The 22,395-nt window shown below is 44.9% G+C and overlaps 1 protein-coding gene across 1 annotated transcript in view; it reads left to right on the top strand.

The window, feature by feature from the left end:
* NFX1 (nuclear transcription factor, X-box binding 1) overlaps nt 1-21,895 on the top strand; it is a 261,059-nt gene extending 239,164 nt beyond the window's left edge. Inside the window, exons 24-25 of the mRNA XM_033930649.1 lie at nt 4,327-4,434; nt 17,971-21,895. Coding sequence (XP_033786540.1) covers nt 4,327-4,434; nt 17,971-18,046 — 184 coding nt within the window. The 3' untranslated portion in view covers nt 18,047-21,895. The remainder of the gene's footprint in view (nt 1-4,326; nt 4,435-17,970) is intronic.
* Nucleotides 21,896-22,395: the final 500 nt, after the last annotated feature.

The following is a 22,395-nucleotide window of genomic DNA, read 5'->3' as shown; positions in this document are numbered from 1 at the left end:
GTGGGAAAGAAGCTCAGCAACAGCTCAGGGAAGATGGAGACTGTAAAGGAAGCCTGGGCCCTACTCAAGAGCACGGTGCACGAAGCACAAAACCTGTACGTCCTCAGGTTTAGGAAAGGGTGCAAAAAGAATCAAACAAAAATCTCGGCGTGGATAACAAATGCAGTAAAAAAGGCGATAAGGGACAAGAAAACATCTTTCAGAAAATGGAAAAAGGACCCAACAAAGGACAACCAGAAGGAGCACAAAAGGCAACAAAAAGACTGTCACCGAGTGGTTAGAAAAGCAAAAAGAGAATATGAGGAGAGACTGGTGGGGGAAGCAAGAAACTTTAAACCGTTCTTCAGATATGTGAAGGGGAAACAACCAGCCAAGGAGGAAGTGGGACCATTGGACGATGGAGACAGGAAGGGAGTGGTAAAGGAGGAAAAAGAGATAGCTGACAGGTTAAACAAGTTCTTCTCGTCAGTCTTCACGAGAGAGGACACATCCAAAATCCCAGAACCCGAGGAGATCATAAACGGAGACCATGATGAAAAGCTGGTCCAAATAGAGGTAAGCCGAGAGGATGTCCTCCGACAGGTAGACACACTGAAGAGCGACAAATCACCTGGTCCAGACGGCATCCACCCAAGGGTACTAAAAGAACAGAGAAACAAGATAGAGGAATCACTTCGCCAAATATGTAACCTATCCTTAAAAACTGGGGAGATCCCAGAGGACTGGAAAATAGCAAACGTCACGCCCATTTTTAAGTAGGGATCAAGGGGTGACTACAAGCCGGTGAGCTTGACCTCGGTCCTGGGAAAGATGATGGAAGCACTGGTAAAGGACACAATCTGCGAACACATAGAAAACAATGGTCAACTGAAGGCGAGCCAGCACGGCTTCTGCAAGGGAAGGTCGTGCCTCACGAACCTACTGTACTTCTTTGAGGGAATAAACAGCCAGATGGATAAAGGGGAATCCATAGACATTTACCTTGACTTCCAAAAAGCCTTTGACAAGGTACCTCACGAACGACTACTCAAGAAGCTGTGGAACCACGGAGTGCAAGGGGATGTCCACCAATGGATCAAACACTGGCTGGCAGGCAGGAAACAGAGGGTTGGAGTAAAGGGCCATTACTCAGACTGGCCATGGGTCACGAGCGGAGGTCCACAGGGATCGGTGCTGGGACCGCTCCTGTTCAATATATTTATTAACGACCTGGAGACGGGGACGAAATGTGAGGTTATTAAATTTGCTGATGACACCAAACTCTGCGGCAGGGTTAGAACCACGGAAGATTGTGAAGACCTACAAAGGGATCTAACGAGACTGGAAGAGTGGGCAAAAAAGTGGCAAATGAGTTTTAACATAGAGAAATGCAAGGTCATGCATGTAGGGAAAAAGAACCCAATGTTCAGCTACAAAATGGGGGGCTCATTGCTAGGGGTGAGCAACCTTGAAAGAGACCTGGGGGTGATGGTGGACACAACATTGAAAGCATCGGCACAGTGTGCGATAGCCTCAAAGAAAGCGAACAGAATGTTGGGTATCATTAAAAAGGGTATCACAACCAGGAGGAAGGAAGTCATCATGCCGCTGTATTGTGCAATGGTGCACCCGCACCTGGAGTACTGTGTAGAGAGTTGCGCGGGGACAGAAATCCTACACGTCCCCACCCGTCCCCGCCAAAGTCCCACCCGTCCCCACCCGTCCCCGTGAGGAATCCCACCCGTCCCCGCGAGGAATCCCCTCCGTCCCCGCGAGGAATCCTCTCCGTCCCCGCCCGTCCATATAAACTTCAGAAATAGTTATTTCATTTAATTATGCTACTGAATTAAAGGCTCTGGTAGAAACCCATTTACAAATAAGCAAAAAGACTTTATTAATTTGAAAATATTAATTGGGAAGAATACATACTTTGTAAATGGGTTTCTACCAGAGCCTCTAATGTTTATAAATTTTTATCAACACAACTAATATACTACTTTATCCTGAAGCAAAATAAAAAAAAAGAAATATAATTCTTTTCCTACCTTTGTTGCCTGGTTTCTGCTTTCCTCATGTTCTCATTCAATTCCTTCCATTCACTGTCTCTCTTCCTTCTGCATCTTCCATTTGCTCTGTTACTGTGCCTCTCCCTTTCTTCCCCCTTCCAAATTGGTCTGGCACCCATCTTCTTCTCTCCGCTCCCCCCATAGTCTGGCATCTGTCTTCTTCCCTGCCAGCGTCTTCTCCCTACTCTCTCTTCCCCATTTCCTTTCAGCGTCCTTCTCCCCCCATCTTCCCCATGTCCTGTCAGCGTCCTTCTCCCCCCTCTGTCTTCCACATGTGCTTTCAGTGTTCTTCTCCCCCCTCTGCTTCCCCATGTCCTTTCAGCGTCCTTCTCCCTCTCTGTCTTCCCCATGGCCTTTCAGCGTCCTTCTCCACCCCACCCCCGTCTTCCCCATGTCCTTTCAGCGTCCTTCTCCACCCCTTTGTCTTCCCCATGTGCTTTCAGCATCCTTCTCCCCCTCTGTCTTCCACAAGTGCTTTCAGAGTTCTTCCCCCCCCCGCCCTTCCCATGGCCTTTCAGCGTCCTTCTCCACCCCTTTGTCTTCCCCATGTGCTTTCAGCGTCCTTCTCCACCCCTTTGTCTTCCCCATGTGCTTTCAGCATCCTTCTCCCCCCTCTGTCTTCCACAAGTGCTTTCAGAGTCCTTCCCCCCCCCCGCCCTTTCCATGGCCTTTCAGCATCCTTCTCCACCCCTTTGTATTCCCCATGTGCTTTCAGCGTCCTTCTCCCTCTTCTGTCTTCAAGTGCTTTCAGAGTCCTTCCCCCCCTCCTCCCGTCTTCCCCATGGCCTTTCAGCGTCCTTCTCCCCACTCCTTCTCTACCGCCCCGGGTGCAGCACAGCCGGCCAGGTCCCCTTACTTTTGTGGCACTTCCCCGTCCGACTGACAACAGCCCAGGTCCGACAAACCTCCCTGCCCTTAACTGCGAATCTAAATTACCTTATTACAGCTGCTGTAAGAAGATAATTTAGATTCGCGGCTATAGGGCAGGGAGGATTGTCGGACCGGGGCTGTTGTCGGTCGGTCGGGGAAGTGCCACAAAAGTAAGGGGACCTGGCCGGCTGTGCTGCAACCGGGGCGGGGTGTGGCGGGGCGGACCGCCCCCTCCCTTGGTAGCCACTCGAACCGCGAGGCTACTCTCCGCCTTTCCTGCACTGCCTGCAGCACAGAGCCAAACGGAAGTCTTCCCGACGTCAGCGCTGACGTCGGAGGGAGGGAGGGTTTTGTTTAAGCCCTCCCTCCCCTCCGACGTCAGCGCTGACGTCGGGAAGACTTCCGTTCGGCTCTGTGCTGCAAGCAGAGAAGGTAGGGAGAAGAGCCGCGCGACTGAGTACATCCAGCCCCGCAGGAACCCCGCGACCCTCGGAGGCGTCCCCACGGGATCCCCGTGACCCTAGGGGGCGTCCCCACGGGATCCCCGCGACCCTAGGGGCGTCCCCACGGGATCCCCGTGACCCAAAGGGGGAACCCGCGGGATGCCCGCGGGTCCCGCGGGATTCCCGTCGTCCCCGTTCCCATGCAGCTCTCTAGTACTGTGTCCAGTACTGGTCGTCATATCTCAAGAAGGACATGGCAGTACTTGAGGGGGTCCAGAGAAGAGCGACTAAACTGATAAAAGGTATAGAAAACTTTTCATACGCTGACAGGTTGAAAATGCTGGGCCACAAGTACTAGGGGTCACTCGGAGAAATTGAAAGGGGACAGGTTTAGAACAAATACTAGGAAGTTCTTTTTTACCCAGAGGGTGGTGGACACATGGAACGCACTTCCAGAGGTTGTGATAGGCCAGAGCACAGTACAGGGGTTCAAGGAAGGTTTAGATAGGATAAGGATAAGGGAATTGAGGGGTACAGATAGAAGCAGAGGTAGGTTATAGAAATGGTCAGGAACCACTTCACAGGTCATAGACCTGATGGGCCGCCGCAGGAGCGGACCGCTGGGCGCGATGGACCTCTGGTCTGACCCAGTGGAGGCAACTTCTTATGTTCTTATATGGACACTTTTAGTCACAACAGATCCCTATAAAATGCCCTTTTCTTACAGGATGAATTGAATGGGGAACTTTCTCATATCACTGCATCTGGGACTTGGCAGTATGTAGACTCTCATATTTCTCTGATTTATGGCGTCCTTAGGCAAAACTTTTGGGAAGTATTTAAAATGAATTTACATTTTAAAAGCTGTAAATTTCAACTGTGGTCATTGTCCTTACTTAAAAAGTGTTAAATATTGAAGTGTCTTTGCTTGTAGCTTTGTAATCTTTGATTCACGGTTTCTTTTACAGGGGGAAGTCAATGTGCCCAAACATTCCCCTCACTTTAGTGATAGAGAGAGAGATGCAGACAAGACCTCCACCACCTATCCCTCACTACAGGCATCATCAGCCAGATAGGTGAGCAGTGCTTTTTACATTGAGTAACTCTTATAACTGCATAATTCCTGACCAACTTTTTTTTTTTTTTTAAACATCAGTATGGTGTTGCCACTGAGTTACATATGTCTTGTTCATGTTTATCTCTTGCCTTGCTTATTTATTTGCTTGCTTTCAACTCCTAACTCCTACTCATCATAAAATAACCTATGTCTATCCTATCATTATCCCAGGACAAGCAGGCAGCATATTCTCACATACATCACCCTTTTTATGGGTGACGTCATCCCCCAGGAACGGACACTTTAAAAGTGTATCGCCACTTTAACAAATTTAGAAAGTTTGCAATAGCCCGCACCGTGCATGCGTGTCCGCCTGACATAGGCGCATGACTCCTCAGTTCCATTTTTTCCGCAGAGCACTGAAGTTGCGTTCTTCAACAGTCTTCATTAAAAATCGCTTGCCTTCCCGCTCTTTTTTGTCTTTTTCTATATATTTCTTTTCTTGTTTGTGTAAAAGTTAAAAAAAAAAAAAATTTGATATTTTTTCTTTTTTCACCATCCGCAGGGTTTCTACTTGGTGGGGCCTTCTTTCATGCTTCAGCCATCGAGTTTAATTTGGCTAAGGTGGTGTTCCCATCGATGTCATGCCCGCTGGCGGGATTTAAAAAGGGCGGGATTTAAAAAGTGCAATCGGTGTTCTTGCACTATATCATTAACAGAACCTCATAGCTGGTACCTGCAGTGTATGGGTCCCGAACACCGTGTACACTCTTGTAAACCCTGCTCTTCGCTGCAGAAGCGTACCATAAAAAATCGTATTCTCCAACAAGAGAAACTCTTCTTTGTCAACATGAAGGGAGATGCACCGACGACACCATCTATGTTGAAGTCACCGACATCAAAGACATTGACACCGCCAGAGACACCAGCATCGACACTGGTTTCGCAGCACATCATGCCCTCGGGTAAGCCGGCTAAGAAGCCATCCCCTTCCCTTTCAAGGACACAGATCACAAAGGCATTGAGCCAATTCATGCCAACCAAGCATAAGTCCCTGCAGAGACTGGTTTAATTGTTGAGGGGTGCTTTGTCATCCTCTATGGAACATGTCGCAGCACCTGTGGTACCGGCGACAAAGCCCCATGTACCGGTGCTTACTTTGAGGCTGAAGTTCGATGCTTTGCTTCAAGAGGAGCTTGGGGACCAATTTCAGTTTCTCCCAACACTGACTCCTCCAGTACTAGTCCAGCCTGAACCTAATGTTGCCAGGACCTCCGGCGCCATCGATGCTCTATGGGTGCGTTCCAAAGACTCGCGACGTCGATCCAGTCCTGCCACCCCGGCATCAAAGCATTGCTTTTCCAATCACCAGTCCCCCATCTGCTCAACATCATTCGTCATCTTCCAGACACTCTGACAGGAACTTCATGAAGTTTCGCGAAAGTGTCCCGAAAATGAAAACATTCGGAGACACCGGACCGGCACCGGTCGAAACACCGTTCTCCTTCTCTGCTGCAAGACTCTGATCTACAGGATGAATCCGACCCCGATCCATCACCTTCCACTACCGATACTGATGATTCTCCTGCATCAAAATCTCCAAGACATTCTCTAGCTAGAGCTTCTCCCACTGAAAAGCTTTCCTTTACTCGATTTATTCGACAAATGGGAAAGGATCTTTCTGTGAAATTGGAGGCTGATTCCAAATACACTAAGGAGTTTCTCGAAACATTGGATTATGATCATCCTCCTAAGGACATGCTCAAGCTTCCTTTGCATGGGATTTTGAGAGACTTTTTACAAAAATTCTGAATTGGCTCTCGGTACCGGTGGCACCACAGGATTTGATAAACCTCAGTTCCCTCATCAGTCCCTAGTAGTGGAGTCTACTTTGAAAAATTCTACTGCATCAAAAGTTTATGCATCAGTTTGTTCTGGTTGGGAGAGCCGTACTATGGCCAGATTTGGTCGAAGGCTCTATCAAAATTCCATGTTGGCTAATAGAGCTGCCAACTACAATTTCTACTTCTCATGCTACTTGAAACATCTCATGAAACAGTTTCCTACATATCAAAAATATATTCCCTCTTGTAAGTTGAAGGGTTTTCAACATCTTGTGAGCACTGTCCTACAGTTAAGTAGCTCGTTTGTTCAGCTTATGATGTCTTCAAACTCGCGTCCAGAGCCTCTTCTATGTCTGTGACTATGAGGAGGTTAGCGTGGCTTCGAGTCTCTGATATGGACGTTAACCTGCAGGACAGACTAGCCAATGTCCCTTGCTTAGGGGATGAGCTTTTTGGGGCCTCGACAGATACTGCAACCCAAAAACTCTTGGCTCATGAGACTCGATGGGACACCTTAGTTAAACCTAAGTCCAAACCCTCATTGTCAAGACCTTTCAGGCCTGCTTCTTCTTATTAGAGGCATTTTTCAGCCAAAGTATCTGCTCCAGTAAAGCCTCACCTGAAAAAACAAAAGCAGCAGTATCTCCCAAGGCCCAACCTGCTGTTCCTGCCAAGTCAACTCAGTCTTTTTGACCTGTTGATCGAGAGCATAGTTAAGAACATAAGAATAGCCTTACTGAGTTAGACCAATGGTCCATCAAGCCCAGTAACCTGTTCTTACGGTGGCCAATCCAGGTCACTAGTATCTGGCCAAAACCCAAGGTGTAGCAATATTCCATGCTACCAATACAGGGCAAGCAGTGGCTTCCCCCATGTCTTTCTTAATAACAGACTATGGACTTTACCTCCAGGAACTTGTCCAAACCTCTTAAAACCAGCTACGCTATCTGCTCTTACCACATCCTTTGGCAACGTGTTCCAGAGCTTAACTATTCTCTGAGTGAAAAAAAATTTCCTCCTATTGGTTTTAAAAGTAATTCCCTGTAATTTCATCTAGTAGCTTCTAGTCTTTGTAATTTTTGACGGAGTAAAAAATCTATCCACTTGTACCCATTCTACTCCACTCAGGATTTTGTAGACTTCATTCATATCTCCCCTCAGCCGTCTCTTTTCCAAGCTGAAGAGCCCTAACCGTTTTAGCATTTTCACATACAAGAGGAGTTCCTTCCCTTTTACCATCTTGGTCGCTCTTCTTTGAACCTTTTCTAGCGCCATTATATCTTTCTTGAGATAAGCGACCAGAATTGAATGCAATTCTCCAATTGAGGTTGCACTATGGAGTGATACAGGGGCATTATGACATTCTTAGTTTTTGTTAACCATCCCTTTTTTAATAATTTGCTTTTTTGGCCGCTGCTGCACGTTGGGCAGAAGATTTCATTGTATTGTTTACAATGACACCCAGATCCATTTCTTGGGCACTAACCCCCAAAGTGGACCCTAGCCTCACCCTCAGCCAATCGGGGGTCGCCTTCAACTCTATTTCCATCGTTGGGAGCTTATCAACTCTGATCTCTTGGTTCTACAAATCATCATGGAGGGTTACTCTCTACATTTCATCACCATCCCTCCAGATCATCCTCCAAGAGAGTCTGCTTTCAACCTTCACCAATTCTCTCTACTTCTTCAGGAGGTTCATTCCCTTCTCCTCAATGCCATCGAAGAAGTCCCCATAGATCTAGGAGTTTTACTCCTGCTATTTTCTAGTAGCGAAGAAGATGGGAGGTCTCCATCTGATTTTTAGATCTCAGAGCCCTCATCAAGTTTTTGGTCAAAGAGAAGTTTCGTATGCTGTCTCTAGCTACTCTATATCCGCTCCTGGCTCAAAAATGAGTGGCTATGTTCTCTGGATTTCAAGGAAGCCTACACATATCCCAATTCACCCAATTCCAGAAAATTCCTCAGATTTCAAGTGGCACATCACCTCTACCAATACAAAGTCCTACCATTCGGCCTTGCTTCTTCTCCCAGAGTCTTCACTAAGTGCCTGGTTGTGGTGGCAGCGGCCTTGAGGTCTCACGGTCTTCAAGTATTCCCCTATCTGGACGACTGGCTCATAATATTCCCTTCATGTCAAAATGTTGTACTTGCGACAAATCACACCATCTTGTTTCTTCAGAACTTGGGTTTCAAGATCAACTTTCCCTAGTCACAGCTTCGTCTGACTCAAAGGTTTCAGTTCATTGGGGCTCTTCTTGACACCATTCAGATGAGAGCGTTCCTTCCGCAGTATCGTCAAAACACTTTACTTCAACTCTGTCATTAGGTGGACCAGCCACAGTCCATTTCAGAAAGACGAATGATGGTTCTTCTGGGCCATATGGCTTCCACAGTCCACGTGACTCCTCTGGTGAGGCTACATCTCAGAACGCCTCAATGGACTCTAGCCTCACAGTGATCTCAGGTAACCGATCCTCTCTCACAACACATTTCTGTAATCTCGTCTCTTCGACAGTCGTTTCAATGGTGGATGATTTCATCCAATCTTTCCGGAGGTCTTTTTCACATGCCTCCTCAACAAAAAGTGTGAACTACGGATGCGTCAACTTACGCCTGGGGCACACATCTGGTTGGTCTTCAGACTCAAGGTCCTTGGTCTACCAGAGAGCAGAAGTTCCATATCAATCTTCTGGAACTCTTAGCGATTTATAATGCTCTCAAAGCTTTCTAGCATCTCATCAACAATCAAATCCTCTTGCTTCGCACGGACAATCAAATAGCAATGTACTATATAAACATGCAAGGTTGCACTGGATCTCTCCTTCTTTGCCAGGAAGCTCAAAATATTTGGTGTTGGGTGACTGCTCAGAACATCTACCTCAGAGCAGTCTACATTCAGGGGGAACAGAATTACTTAGCAGCCAAGCTCAGCAGGATTCTTCAGCCTCATGAATGGACGCTCAACTCTGCAGCTGTCCATCCCATCTTTGCTCAGTGGGGCACTCCTCAAGTGGACTTGTTTGCATCTCCCCACAACAACAAGTTGCCCCAGTTCTGTTCCAGACTTTACTTGCCTCACCTTCTGGAGGCGGATGCATTTTTTCTGGATTGGACATGCAAGTTTCTCTATGCGTTACCACTTCTCACATTCTAAAGACTCTTGTCAAAGTCAAGAAGGAGGCCACCACCATGTTTCTTATAGCTCCTCAGTGGCCCAGGCAGCCTTGGTTCTCCCTTCTACTTCAGCTCAGTGCCAGGGAGCCAATGTCTGCTGATATTTCCATCTCTTCTTACGCAGAATCAAGGGGCACTTCTACATCCCAACCTTCAGTCATTACACCCAACAGCTTGGTATCTCTCAGGCTGAATCCAGCTGATCTTCACCTTTCTCAGCCTGTTAAAACTTATTCTAGAAGCCTCCAGGAAACCAACCACTCAGCAATTCTATCGGCAAAAGTGGACTCGTTTTTCTTCTTGGTGTCTTCTTCATCACTATGATCCAAAATCCATCTCAGTTTCACTAGTCTTGGATTATCTTCTTCATTTGTCTGATTCAGGATTCAAGCCTACATCTTTTAGAGTCCTTCTCAATTCTATCACAGCTTTTCATCAACCAGTTGAGGGTAAACCTGTCACTGCTCATCCTCTTGTCTCCAGATTCATGAAAGGGCTGTTCAATGTTAAACCACCTCTCAAGCCACCTCCAGTAGTGTGGGACTTCAATGTGGTGATTACCAGATTGATGAAGCCTCCATTTGAACTCACTTCTGCTAGAAGAATAAGTGAACTTCCAGCATTAGTAGTAGATCTACCTTTCACTGTGTTCCACCATGACAAAGTGGTTCTTTGCACACTTCCAAAGTTTCTGCTGAAAGTCATCGCTGAATTTCATTTCAATCAGCTCTTCATACTCTGGATTACAAGCGAGCTTTGGCCTATTATCTCACCAGGACAAAGGCTCATTGAACATCTCCTCAACTTTTTGTCTCCTTCGATCCTAACAAGTTGGGGCATCCTGTTTCAAAGAGAATGATTTTCAACTGGTTGGCTTCCTGTATATTGTTCTGTTATGCTCAGGCTGAGCTGCAACTGGAGAGTCGTGTCGCAGCTCATAAGGTTCAAGCTATGGCAGCATCAGTAGCTTTCCTTCGATCTACTCTTATTGATGAAATCTGCGAAGCAGCTACTTGGTCCTCAGTTCATACTTTCACCTCACATTACTGTCTGGAATCTTTTTCCAGACGGGATGGGCACTTCGGCCAGTCAATATTACAAAATTTATTTTCTTAATGGCCAACAATCCCACCATCCCATTCTGGTTAGCTTGGCGGTCACCCATATGTGAGAATATGCTGCCTGCTTGTCCTGAGATAAAGCACAATTACTTACTGTAACAGTGTTATCCAGAGACACCAGGCAGATATTCTCACAACCCACCCACCTCCCCTAGGTTGGCTTCTTAGCTGACTTACAGAACTGAGGAGCCGTGCGCCTACGTTGTGCGGGAAGGCACACGCGCATGCACGGTGTGGGCTATCGCAAACTTTCTAAATTTGTTAAAGTGGCGATGCACTCTTAGTGTCCGTACTGGGGGCTCCAAGGGTGACATATGTGAAAATATCTGCCTGCTATCCCTGGATAACACCTGTTATGGTAAGTAACTGTGCTTTCTCTGCAAGAAACTTCCCAACCCCCACTATATGTCCATCCAAATTAGTTCGTAAGCTCTTCTGAGCAGGGACCATTTGTTGCATGTTGAATGAACAGCACTATAAATGCTTTTCATCGCTATAGAAATGATGAATAGTAGTACAGTAAAACCTTGGTTTGCAAGCATAATTTGTTCCAGAAGCATGCTTGTAGTCCAAATCACTCATATATCAAAGCGAATTTCCCCATAAGAAATAATGGAAACTCAGGCAATTCGTTCCACAACCCAAAAACTTTAATACAAAATATTATACGTACTTGTATTGCAAGACCTTGTTCATTTAGAACAGTCACTACTCTCCTGAAATGGCAGAGAGAGAACCATCAGATCAGTTGTGATGATGTGGCATGTGTATACTGTATGTACTTGTATTGCAAGATAATGCTTGTATATCAAGTAAAAATTTAATAAAATGTTTTGCATGTCTTGCAAAACACTTGCAAACCAAATTACTTGCAATCCAAGGTTTTACTGTAGTAGTAGTATTTAAGGGGTCCTTTTATTAAGCTTCAGCTAAAAGTGACCTTAGCACACCCTTATGTGGGTATTTTGTGCACACTAAGACCACTTTTTGACATGGCCAGAAAAGGCTGATTTTCCAATTTAATGTCCATGTGCTAATATTGCCATTAGTATGCAGCTATTAACAAAAATTAGCACAGGAGCCCTTACTACTTATGTGCTTATTAGTTAGCATGTAGTAATGTAGCTGTGGTAACTGATTAGTGCAGACATGCCTACCCTCCACCCTCAGACCAGTCCCCAGTGTAAGCACATCCAAAAATTACCATGGGATGCCTCAGTGTGCCCCATGGTAAGCCATCTTTTGCTGTGGTAAGCATGCATTAGTGCTTCCTGCAGCTTAGTAGATGCACCCCTAATGGTGGTTGACCAAAAGATTACCCTATTTTAGAATTCTCTTCAGAGTTAAGTAGTCTTAATTTTTGTTTTATATCTATCTATAGGAAAGTTAAATTGTATTATTCTCTATCAATTTGGATAGATGTTTAAGGGAGCAATTTATACATTTTTAAAATAAATGTGTTATAAGAACATAAGAATTACTGCTGCTGGGTCAGACCAGGGGTCCATCGTGCCCAGCAGTCCGCTCCCGCAGCAGCCCTTAGGTCAAAGACCAGTGCCCTAATTGAGTCTAGCCTTACCTGCATACATTCTGGTTCAGCAAGAACTTATCTAACTTTGTCTTGAATCCCTGGAGAGTGATTTCCCCTTATAACAGCCTCCGGAAGAGTGTTCCAGATTTCTACCACTCTGGTGAAGAAGAACTTCCTTATGTTTATACGGAATCTATCCCCTTTTAACTTTAGAGAGTGCCCTTGCAGAGGGTAAACAACCTTCATTATCTTGAATGTTTTGATCATGTCCCCTCATTCTCCTCTTTTCAAGGGAGAAGAGGCCCAGCTTCTCTAATCTCTCACTGTACGGCAATTCCTCCAGCCCCTTAACCATTTTAATCGCTCTTCTCTGGACCCTTTCGAGTAGTACTATGTCTTTCTTCATGTATGGCGACCAGTGGTGGACGCAGTATTCCAGGTGGGGGCGTACCATCCTTCTGCGTCTTCACTACTCTGAATAACTTTGTATCGTCTGCAAATTTAATCACCTCACTCGTCGTACCAATTTCCAGGTCGTTTATAAATATGTTGAAGAGCACGGGCCCAAGTACCGAACCCTGTGTCAGACTGAAGAAATAAAATAAACATTTAAAAAGTTGTAGCAGAATAGAGTTATCTTTGAGCAGTCATTCAGCTTGAGTCTCTGAGGTAGATATAATCAAAACCCATAAGGCTGGGACAACAGAGGAACCTAGCTGACTGATTGCAGCCCTAAAGGTTTTGAGCTGCCTGAAATAAGTGGAATAGTTTATTATATTGAGTTATATTGCAGCACTGTTCAGGCGTGTTTATGGTGAAGCAAGCAGTGCTGCGTCTCTTTTTGATTTGAGAAATTTTATGAACATTGAATTATTGTGCACACATGAGCACAAATCAGTATTTTCAAAGGAGAGGGCACTGATTGAAATTTTCAACCTCTCTTCATTGCAAATAGCAATCAGGTGCCACATAAGTTTCTGAAAGTCCCTCCTACATATAGTTAATGGGAGCATTAACACATTTTGGGCTTTACAAATAGTGTTTTCTTTAGCATTCTCCAGGTATAGGAAATCTTACAAGCGGGTATATATCTCATCATGACCAGCAGGTGGAGACTGAAACAAAACTGTGGAATAGTACATAAGCGGTACCTTCCCCTATTCCTATCAGTCTTCTTTCAGTCTCAGCAGGTGTGAGAAGCTGTACCCATCTCTTTTGGTAGGGCTGTTGGAATTTGTTTAGGATCCTAGTCCCTGTTTGTGTGCCAGATTGAGCTTGGGTGGACCCTGTTTAGGGGTCCGTCTGACCTTGGGGGTGTCAAACCCGGCAGGTCTGGAGCTGGGTCCCTCTCCCCATTTCCTCCACCTCCCCAACATTTTTTTAGAGGTGCCTCAGCAGTAAGCCTTGCCCCCCTAAGTCAAGCAAGGCATGCTGCTTTGAGAGCCAGTGGAATTTGTTCTGAAATAAAAAAATAACAAATCCTGAGGTAGTGCCGGTCTGAAGGGTTGCTTTCACTTTAAATATGCTGTATTTTACTGTATTTTTTAACTAACCGGCACTTTTCTTCTAGCTAGGTCACGTAAGGACCAATTGAGCAATTCTCAGGAAAAGTGGTACGCAATTTGGTCCAGACGTGAAGCACTCGCGGCCGGCCTGAAATCGGCTGTTTGGGTCAGTGCGGTGGTGGAGCTCTGTCCACAGCGGTTGCAGGCATCCAGGGCTCCCTGCCGCTAGTGCCTCACAGCTGTCTCTTCCTCTCACCCCTGCTTTAGGGTTAGGGAAGATCTGTCTTTTTCATTACGGGACTCTTGAGGCATGTAAGTTGGAGACCATTCTTACCAGACTTTTGATGTCTCTGCCTTGGGAGTCCAGGCGGCTATTTGTGGGGGAACTGGTGGCTCTTGCCGTGTTTCAGTGGGCCGAGCGTGTCCTGGATCGTGAGTCTGATGACTGGTCCTTGGTGGATCAAGAGGTAGCAAAGATTGAGATGGCTGCCTTGTTCCTCTCTGATGCCGCTTCTAAAACTAAGCTTACTAAATTTCCCTTTTGGGGGTCTCTTTTGTTTGGAGAGGATTTAGATAAGTTGGTTCAGACTCTGACGGACTCTAAGATGCCCCGCATGCCAGAGGACCGTGCCCGCCTGACGTCTCGAGGTGGCACTGCCCGTGGGCATCTGCGGGAGTTCCACAAATACCACCCTGGGTGTGGGGCTGCTACTTTCTAGGCTTCCGTTTTTTCCCGGGGTCGTTTTTATCAGTGTATGCAGTCCTTTTGGGGGGCCCATTGGGAGGCTGGGACTCCCTCCACCGATTCCCCCGCTGCCTGTCCTGAACAATTACTCTTTGCCGGCGCCCCCTTTGGTTCCGGTGGGTGCCTGGCTGTGCAAGTTGTTTTCCCCAAGTGGGCCAAGATCCCGTCCAATCAGTGGGTCCTGGAGGTGGTGTGGGACGGTTATGCTCGGGAGTTTGCCCGTTCTCTGCCAGATCATTTTCTAGCCTTTCCATGTCAGGCAGCATGAAAGACGCAGGCCTTTCGCCAGTCCCTTCAACGCTTCCTCGATCTCTTGTTCCAGTACCCTCTCAGGAGTGCGGCACTGGCAGGTACTCACTTTACTTTGTGGTGCCCAAGAAGGTCCATCTTAGATTTAAAAGGAGTTAACAGGAAAAGGGGTCAACAGGGCTTTCAAAATTCCCTCTCTTCGCTCGGAAACGCTGCAGTCTGTCATTCTGGTGGTTCAGCCGGGGGAGTTTCTGCCTTCTTGCATGTTCCAATTTGGGCCTCCCATCAGCATTTCCTTCACTTTACAATCTTGAGTCAGCACTATCAGTTCTGTGCGCTTCCTTTTGGCCTGGCCACGGCTCCCCGGACGTTCACCAAGGTTATGGTGGTCGTCGCAGCGGCCTTGGGGACAGAGGGCATTCTGGTGCATCCCTACCTGGACAACTGGTTGATTCGGGTCAAGTTGTTTCAGGAGAGCACTTGGGTAACGGCTCGGGTGGTGGAGTTTCTGCAGTTGGTTGGTCCCATCTCAGCATCTGGAGTACCTTGGGGTTCTGTTTGACACCTCCTTGGGTAAGGTCTTCCTTCCAGAGGTCCAGGTAAGCAAATTGCAATCTGATTCGCCTGCTTCTGGCGTCCCGGTGTCCTCAGGTGCAGAATTTCTTCCACGTCTTGGGGTCGATGGCAGCTTCCCCTAGACGTAGTAAGGTGGGCATGGGCCTCCATGCGTCCTGTTCAGTATGCTGTGCTTCGGAGGTGGTCGCCCCTGAGGCACAGTTTGGATCTCCTTGTTCCTCTGAGAGGCTTGGCATGCTGCAGTCTTCGTTGGTGGCTCCAGATCTCTCTTCTTGTTCAAGAGAAGAGAGTCTGGATCAACCACAGTGGGCAGTGCTTCTCACTGATGCCAATCTCCTCGGGTGGGGAGCTCAGGGCACATGGTCCACAGTGGAGGCATCCTTGTCGATCAATGTGCTGGAGACCAGAGCCGTCTGTCTGGCACTGTTTGCCTTCGCTCCTTCTTGTCGGGCAAGTCAGTCAGAGTTCTGTCGGACAATGCCACGGCGGTGGCCTATGTCAATCGTCGGGGGGGCACCAAGAGCACTCAAGTAGCGCGGGAGGAGGCTCTGCTCATGGTCTGGGCAGAGTCCCACCATCAGGACATCTTGGCCTCCCACATAGCCAGAGTGGAGAATATTCAGGCGGACTTCCTCAGTTGTCACATGCTAGATCCCGGAGAGTGGTGTCTAAGCCACATGGCCTTTCAGTTGATAGTGTAGTCTTGGGGTCAGCCCATAATGGCCCCGAGTGTCAACACCAAAACACCCTGCTTCTTCAGTCATCACAGAGATGGTCAACAGATGGTCTGGATGCTCCGGTCAACAGAGGGGCTGTTGTAGGTGTTCCCTCTATGGCCATTAGTGGGCAGAGTTCTTCTCCGCATTGTTCGGCACCTGGGCCTGGTGGTTCTGGTGGCTCCGGATTGGCCCCGATGTCCATGGTATGCGGATCTGGTGCGGCATCTGCTTTCAGATCCTCTTCCTCTGCCTCTTTCACCCGCTCTGCTTACTCCAGGCCCCTTTCCCATGTTCTATCCGGGTCCCTTTTATCTTACAGCTTGGCTCTTGAAAGTGAACGCCTAGGTAAGAAGAGTTATTCAGATAAAGTGATCTCCACCCTCTTGGGGTCTTGGAGACTTTCCACATCTCAGGCTTCTGTGCGGGTGTGGCGTATCGTTGAGGACTGGTGTGGGGCGTGTGGAGTGGTCTCTTCGTGCTTCTCTGCCTAACATCTTGGAGTTCTTGCAGGATAGCCTGGACAGGGGCCTGGTTTGGTCTTCTCTCCGGGTTCCGCTGGCAGCCTTGTCGGCCTTTCGGGGGTTGTTACAAGGTCAGCGGTTGACTGCCATTCCTGATGTCATTTGCTTCTTGCGGGCGGCCAAATTGTTCAAGTCTCCTGTGTGGCTGTCTGTTCCCTCTTGGGATTTGAATCTGGTCCTCTCCGGGCTGGTACCCCCCCCTCCTTTGAGCCTTTGGGTGCCTGCTCGTTGAAGGACCTTACTCTTAAGGCAGTCTTCTTGATGGCTCTTACTTCTGCTAGACATGTTTCGGAGCTGCAGGCTCTCTCTTGTAGGTCTCCCTTCCTGGAGTTTTCTAGGGAGCGGGTAGTGTTGAGGCCTGTTCCTTCTTTTCTGCCAAAGGTAGTTTCTCTTTTTCATGTCAATCAGGCAGTGATTGACATGAGCAGAAGCGGTTGCGCAAGTTAGATGTCTGTCGGGTTCTTTGCTCTTATATGCAGAGGACACAGGAGTTCAGGAGATCAGATAATCCATTCTTGCAGGTCCTTGTTAGGGGATGGCGCTTCTAGGGCTACCATTGCACATTGGATCAAAGAGTCTATTGCGTCCGCTTCTCTTCTTCTGAACCAGCCTGTTCCAGAATTTCTCAATGCTCTTTCCAAGCGGGGTCCGGCAGCGTCTTGAACTGAGTCTTCGCTGGTGCCTCCAGTGGACATTTGTAAGGCTGCTGTTTGGTTTTCCTTGTGTTCCTTTGTCAGACACTACTGTGTGGCCTTTCAGGCTCGTCGGGATGCGGTGTTTGGTGAGTATGTTCTGGTGACGGCCCTTCGGGGGTCCCACCCATGATAGGGACTGCTTTGGTACGTCTCGCTTGTAAGATTTCCTATACTGGTCTGGAAAGTGCTAAGAAGGAGAAATTAGGTTCTTACCTGCTAATTTACTTTCTTTTAGCTTCTCCAGACCGGTATAGGACCCCACCCTGTCTATTGTTGTGTTCTTGTGGCTGTTGTGCTTGCAGATTTTGTTTTTTCTGCGGGCCAGGGAGAATTGAAGAACAGTAGCTGTGGCTCGGCTGGCTTAGCTGGCGAGCTGTGGGGACATTTTCTTTCTGGGATCTCTCCTCTGCATTTTCCAACAGCATTTGGGTATATTAGTTATTACTCCTGTTTGAAGTATTTATTTCTTTTTCAAGTTCTTAGTTCTGTTAGGCTATTCGGCAGACTGCTAGGAATAGGGGAAGGTACCTCTTATGTACTATTCCACAGTTTTGTTTCAGTCTCCACCTGCTGATCATGATGAGATATATACCCGCTTGTAATATTTCCTATACCGATCTGGAGAAGCTAAAAGAAAGTGAATTAGCAGGTAAGAACCTAATTTTTCCTTACTTATCCCACTATTGAGATTGCCTTTGAATAAAAGGGAGCACAATAAGTGATCTATAGTGTTTGCAGAGATGTTACTTTTGATAAATACTGAAATTAACATCAGTAAGACAGATTCAAACAATGGCATCAACTTAGATATTTCTAGTAATGTGTTTGGGTAGTGAAAAATCATTCAATGAAAATGTGGTATTCCTTTTTTCTAGAAATGCTGCAAACAGTGGTTTACAGAAAACAGTGAAAGAGGAACCAGTGATTGATTACTTCGATGTTCAAGACTAAATGTTAATCATCGAGATCTCAATTACAGTATATGTCACAGATGGGGAGGAGAAGATACTGATTTTTTCCATTAATCCACCTTTTGTGCCTGAGTAGTCTATGGACTTCTTAACTGTCCAGGAGGCAGTTGTTTTCCATGCAGTTGAAAAGCACTGTATAAATTTAGAGAAGGGAAAATACCTTATGGTCATGATGTAAACAAACAGTATACATCCTACCTAATGCAAGATAAGCCATTGTCCCCTTTCAGTCTTTACTTTAGATAACATGAGATAATCCTTTTACCACCAGAGATGAATTGTGGATTTACTCTATCAATGTAGTTTGTATGTAGGTACTTTTAAGTTAACACTGGTAGAATCTCCATATAATCTGGCCTCCCTAGTTTTTACAAATTATCTGCTGGAATGAAGTGGATATGGAATTACTTAAGGTAATGATGTCAGTGGTTTATATCCCCCCCTATTTTGTTAAATGAAGCCAACTGCTCTTGTTTAAAAATATGTGACAGGTTAGTTTAAATACCTGACTTACTACTGCCAGAGTGACTTGATGGACTGTTTCTTATTAGCACAAGCAGATAGTCATAGCTGAAGGCTCAGCTATATTTAGAAAAATAATGTAATCAATATTTCTTGCTTATATTTGGTACAAGAAAAACATTTGAGTAACTTTTACCCTTTGTAATCTTACCTTTGCCCTAAATCCTTTGATTATTACCAGTCGTCCTTATTAACTGGCTAGAAATCTCCACTATGTTAAGTGACATACTAGTTACACAGAGGCATGTAGAACAATATACAACCTCTGAAATAGATTTCATGAAATGGACCCAAAACACCCATAGTCAATTTTCAACTATGTTAAAAAGTCTATGGCTCATTTATATACTTTTGGTATATAGAATGCATTGGCTTGAACTGAATTTTCAAATCTTACATTTTCAGGTCTGTCTTTCATAATTTTGCTGCTCTTATACATAACATGGACATGTAGGTCTGGTAATCATCCAGTTTGCTTACTGAGGTAGTATGCCCTATACATATCAAACACTTGTGATGGTCCAACTTCTGTTTACTACAAATTCCTATTTTTCATCTGGAAGCTGCAGATTTTTCTTACTGTTTCTTTTAAATAGTTAATATTAATTTACTAGTTCTCTTTAAATGTCTTGAAAACTTAACTATTTTATCACTTTCTCACTTAACTTTCCCTCATTTATTTCAGTAGCCCTAAAGATTTACCCCTAAATTCTATAATGTGTACCTAAAGTTAGGCGCGCCAAACTTAATTCAGTAATAGGCATAATTGGCACTAAGTGGAGTTAATGAAAGTTAGGTGCCTAACTTGTTAGGCGTGATTTTGTAACAGTTAGGCACCTAACGCATAATTAAAAAGTGGGCATAGTTAGGGCACAGGTGTTTAGACCAAAAAAACCCTAACATAAATAGGATGTGCCTAAATCTTAGAACGCTTAGTGCTGCCTAAGCACGATTCTATAATTGGCACCTAATTTATAGAATCATGCTTAGCGCCACACTAGTTGGCACCAATTTTTTAGGTGACATGTATAGAATTAGGCCCTTAGTATATGCATATATAATCCAGTCACTTTATACGTAGTCATTTTGGGAAAATACGTATGGTGAAATGCTTGTTGAGAGATGGAAATAAGGAAAAACAGTGTGACTGGATTTCCTGAATGATTTATAAAAAGATAAAATCTTGACATACCTAAGTCAGTATTGTAACTTTAATACTATTCTACAATGAATGAGATTCAGAACAAATTAATTTAATTGTATGTTGCTGGCAGTATAGTCTGACTTCTAGTCTGATTACAATTCTTTCAGGAATTCTTCACCTGCAGGCAGCAAAAGTCTATAAAATAAATTTCTTAATGCATTCAGCAGTTTTTCATACTCTTAAGTTTGTACATATATAGTCTGATATACTGCTTCAAGTGCTTTGGCATTTTGTCATCTTTTCTATCTGGGAATCTGCAGAACTATTACCATTGTTGGTGAGATTAGTGGTTGTATTTTTAAAAATGCAGTGTATATGTAAAATGAGATCCACCATCTTTAATTGTTTTGGTTTTTTTAGAGGGGGGAAGGTTTAGGGATTTTTTGTTTGTTTTGGGGTTTTTTTCAGTTTTGTGATATGTTAATTACTGAATGTGGGGTAAGTTTGTTTAAAAGATTTTACAGTTTAAAATGGGTATCTTAACATTTTAGTGTACATTGTATTGTGCAGAAGAATAAGACTGCTAAGTTAACAGTATTCATGATGCCCTGGGTCTGTCTGCTTGTCTTCTACTTGAATATATACTAATACTTGTTAACCTAAAGAGGGGAAATCTGTGGCTTTTGAGTGTTTCATTTGAGTTTACCGAGCACAAAACTGAAATCTCATTTTTTGTGAGTAAGCAAGCTAAAGAAGCTGCTGTAGTCAGCTGTGCTTTTTCACATTTATTCATTACTTTCCTTAGTGGTTTTGAAGGCCTCTCACTCCTAGCCCTGCTTCAAAATCATCAACATTGAGAAACTGTACAAAAGAGAAGGATTAATAGTTGCCACCCAGCTCTTTTGAGAACATGTTGCCAAAAGAAGATTATACCGGTTTATAAAAACAATTCCCTAGTTATCCAGAAATACAACATAGTTATATTCTGTATATATTTCTATAAAAGTACAAATTTCTTTAAAGAACAATTAACAGAACTAAATTATATAGATTAGATGAATTGCCATATATCCCTCATAGTAATATGAAGGAATAATTTAAAGTTTTTAATCAAAGCTTAGCAATTTTGCTCCTATAAAATGCTCATTTGTGGTATATGAACTATGGCCCCATTATGAAAATGTATCTTAGTTGCACATTAAATTATATCAGACTTGAGTGAGTCATTGATAAAGCAAATAGGTTTATATTCTGTTTTTCTTTACATGGCTTCCATCAGGCATAAGACAGAGTAATTTGCTTTTCTTTTTTTCCAACTTGATAATACATAAAGTTAATTTCCTTTCTAGCATTAGAGCAAACTGCATTACTCAGTTAGTGTTCAGGCTTTGGGAAGAGTATTGCCACACAGTGGCATGGTAGATGGGGAGGGGGGAGCGGTGGACTGCCCAGGTGCCTCTCCTTCTCTATGACCCCTATGTATCTCTTTAAAAGTTTGCAGGTGTGAGTAGCATCTTCCACTTGCTGCTCCCCCTGGCCTCGGCTCCCTTCTGACATGACATCAGAAGGGTGCTGAGGCCTGTGAAAGCAGCAGGTGGAAGATACTGCTTGCACCGGTGAACGTTTCAAGAGGTATGTCGGGGGTGCTTAAGTGGCGGGGAAGAGTGGGCGCCACCTCCCTCGCTATGCTTCTGCTGCTACATATGTTCAAGGTCACATGGTACATTGCTTCTTGTAATCTTGGTACACTGCATTGTGTATATTTGAAAGAAAGGCAATTTTAGTGAATATCAGAAAAATGTCCAAGTGTACCACAAGCTTTTAAATTATTACATAAATGCTGCAGGTGAGGTATGAGAACAGAGACCATGTAAATGTTAAATCGCTTAATGTCTGAGTGCTCTGAATATTCAGTGCTTTATATATATAGTAAAGTAACATGTTTATCTCCAAATCATAGATGTGCAAGTTATCCTTGAAAGCTGCTGTTCATGACAGTTTAACTTTTTATATGCCTCTTGGTGAAGTAAGCAGGACGACATTGCTATCACTGTTGATTTATAAGTCAGTTGGTAAAAGCTTCCTATTTGACATTAATTCTTTTCAGGTTAAATGGTGTCATATTACCCACAAAACTGTAATAAAGATCAAACTTCAAGCTAATATGTGTGTTATGGTTTCTTAAATATTTTTTCCTTTATACTATTCTATTATATGAACCAGGTTTTGTTGGACTGCAGTACCTGGACAAAGTGGCTGTTTTGTTTTATATGGAGCATGGCACTCAGAAGGCGACCTCCATTCAGCTGCCTATAACTCTTGAACTAATAGAAATCCAGCTGAAAAATTTTGCATGATTTAGTTTGAGACCTTAGTGAATGTCCACACACAATTTTATTAAATTTGGAGGAGGTTGAGCGTGGTCAACTTGACATGGAATGACCCCTATATACTCAAATATAAGTTGATTCAAGTATAAGATGAGGTACCCTTTATCCCACCCCCCACCCTCAAAGAAAAGGTTTACTCAAATTAGAGAATGACACGGAGACAAATTTTTCCCCATCTCCGTGGGAACTCATTTTCCCATCCCAGCGAGTTATTTTCCTGTCCCGTTCCTGCAAACTGTCATGAAGATTTTCCAGCCAGTTGCCAGATCCTGT

Source organism: Geotrypetes seraphini, chromosome 2 (genome assembly GCF_902459505.1).
Source record: "Geotrypetes seraphini chromosome 2, aGeoSer1.1, whole genome shotgun sequence".
In the NCBI taxonomy this organism is placed as follows: Eukaryota; Metazoa; Chordata; class Amphibia; order Gymnophiona; family Dermophiidae; genus Geotrypetes; species Geotrypetes seraphini.
The sequence above is the reverse complement of the archived record's forward strand: the minus strand, read 5'-3'. Positions and strand labels throughout refer to the sequence as shown.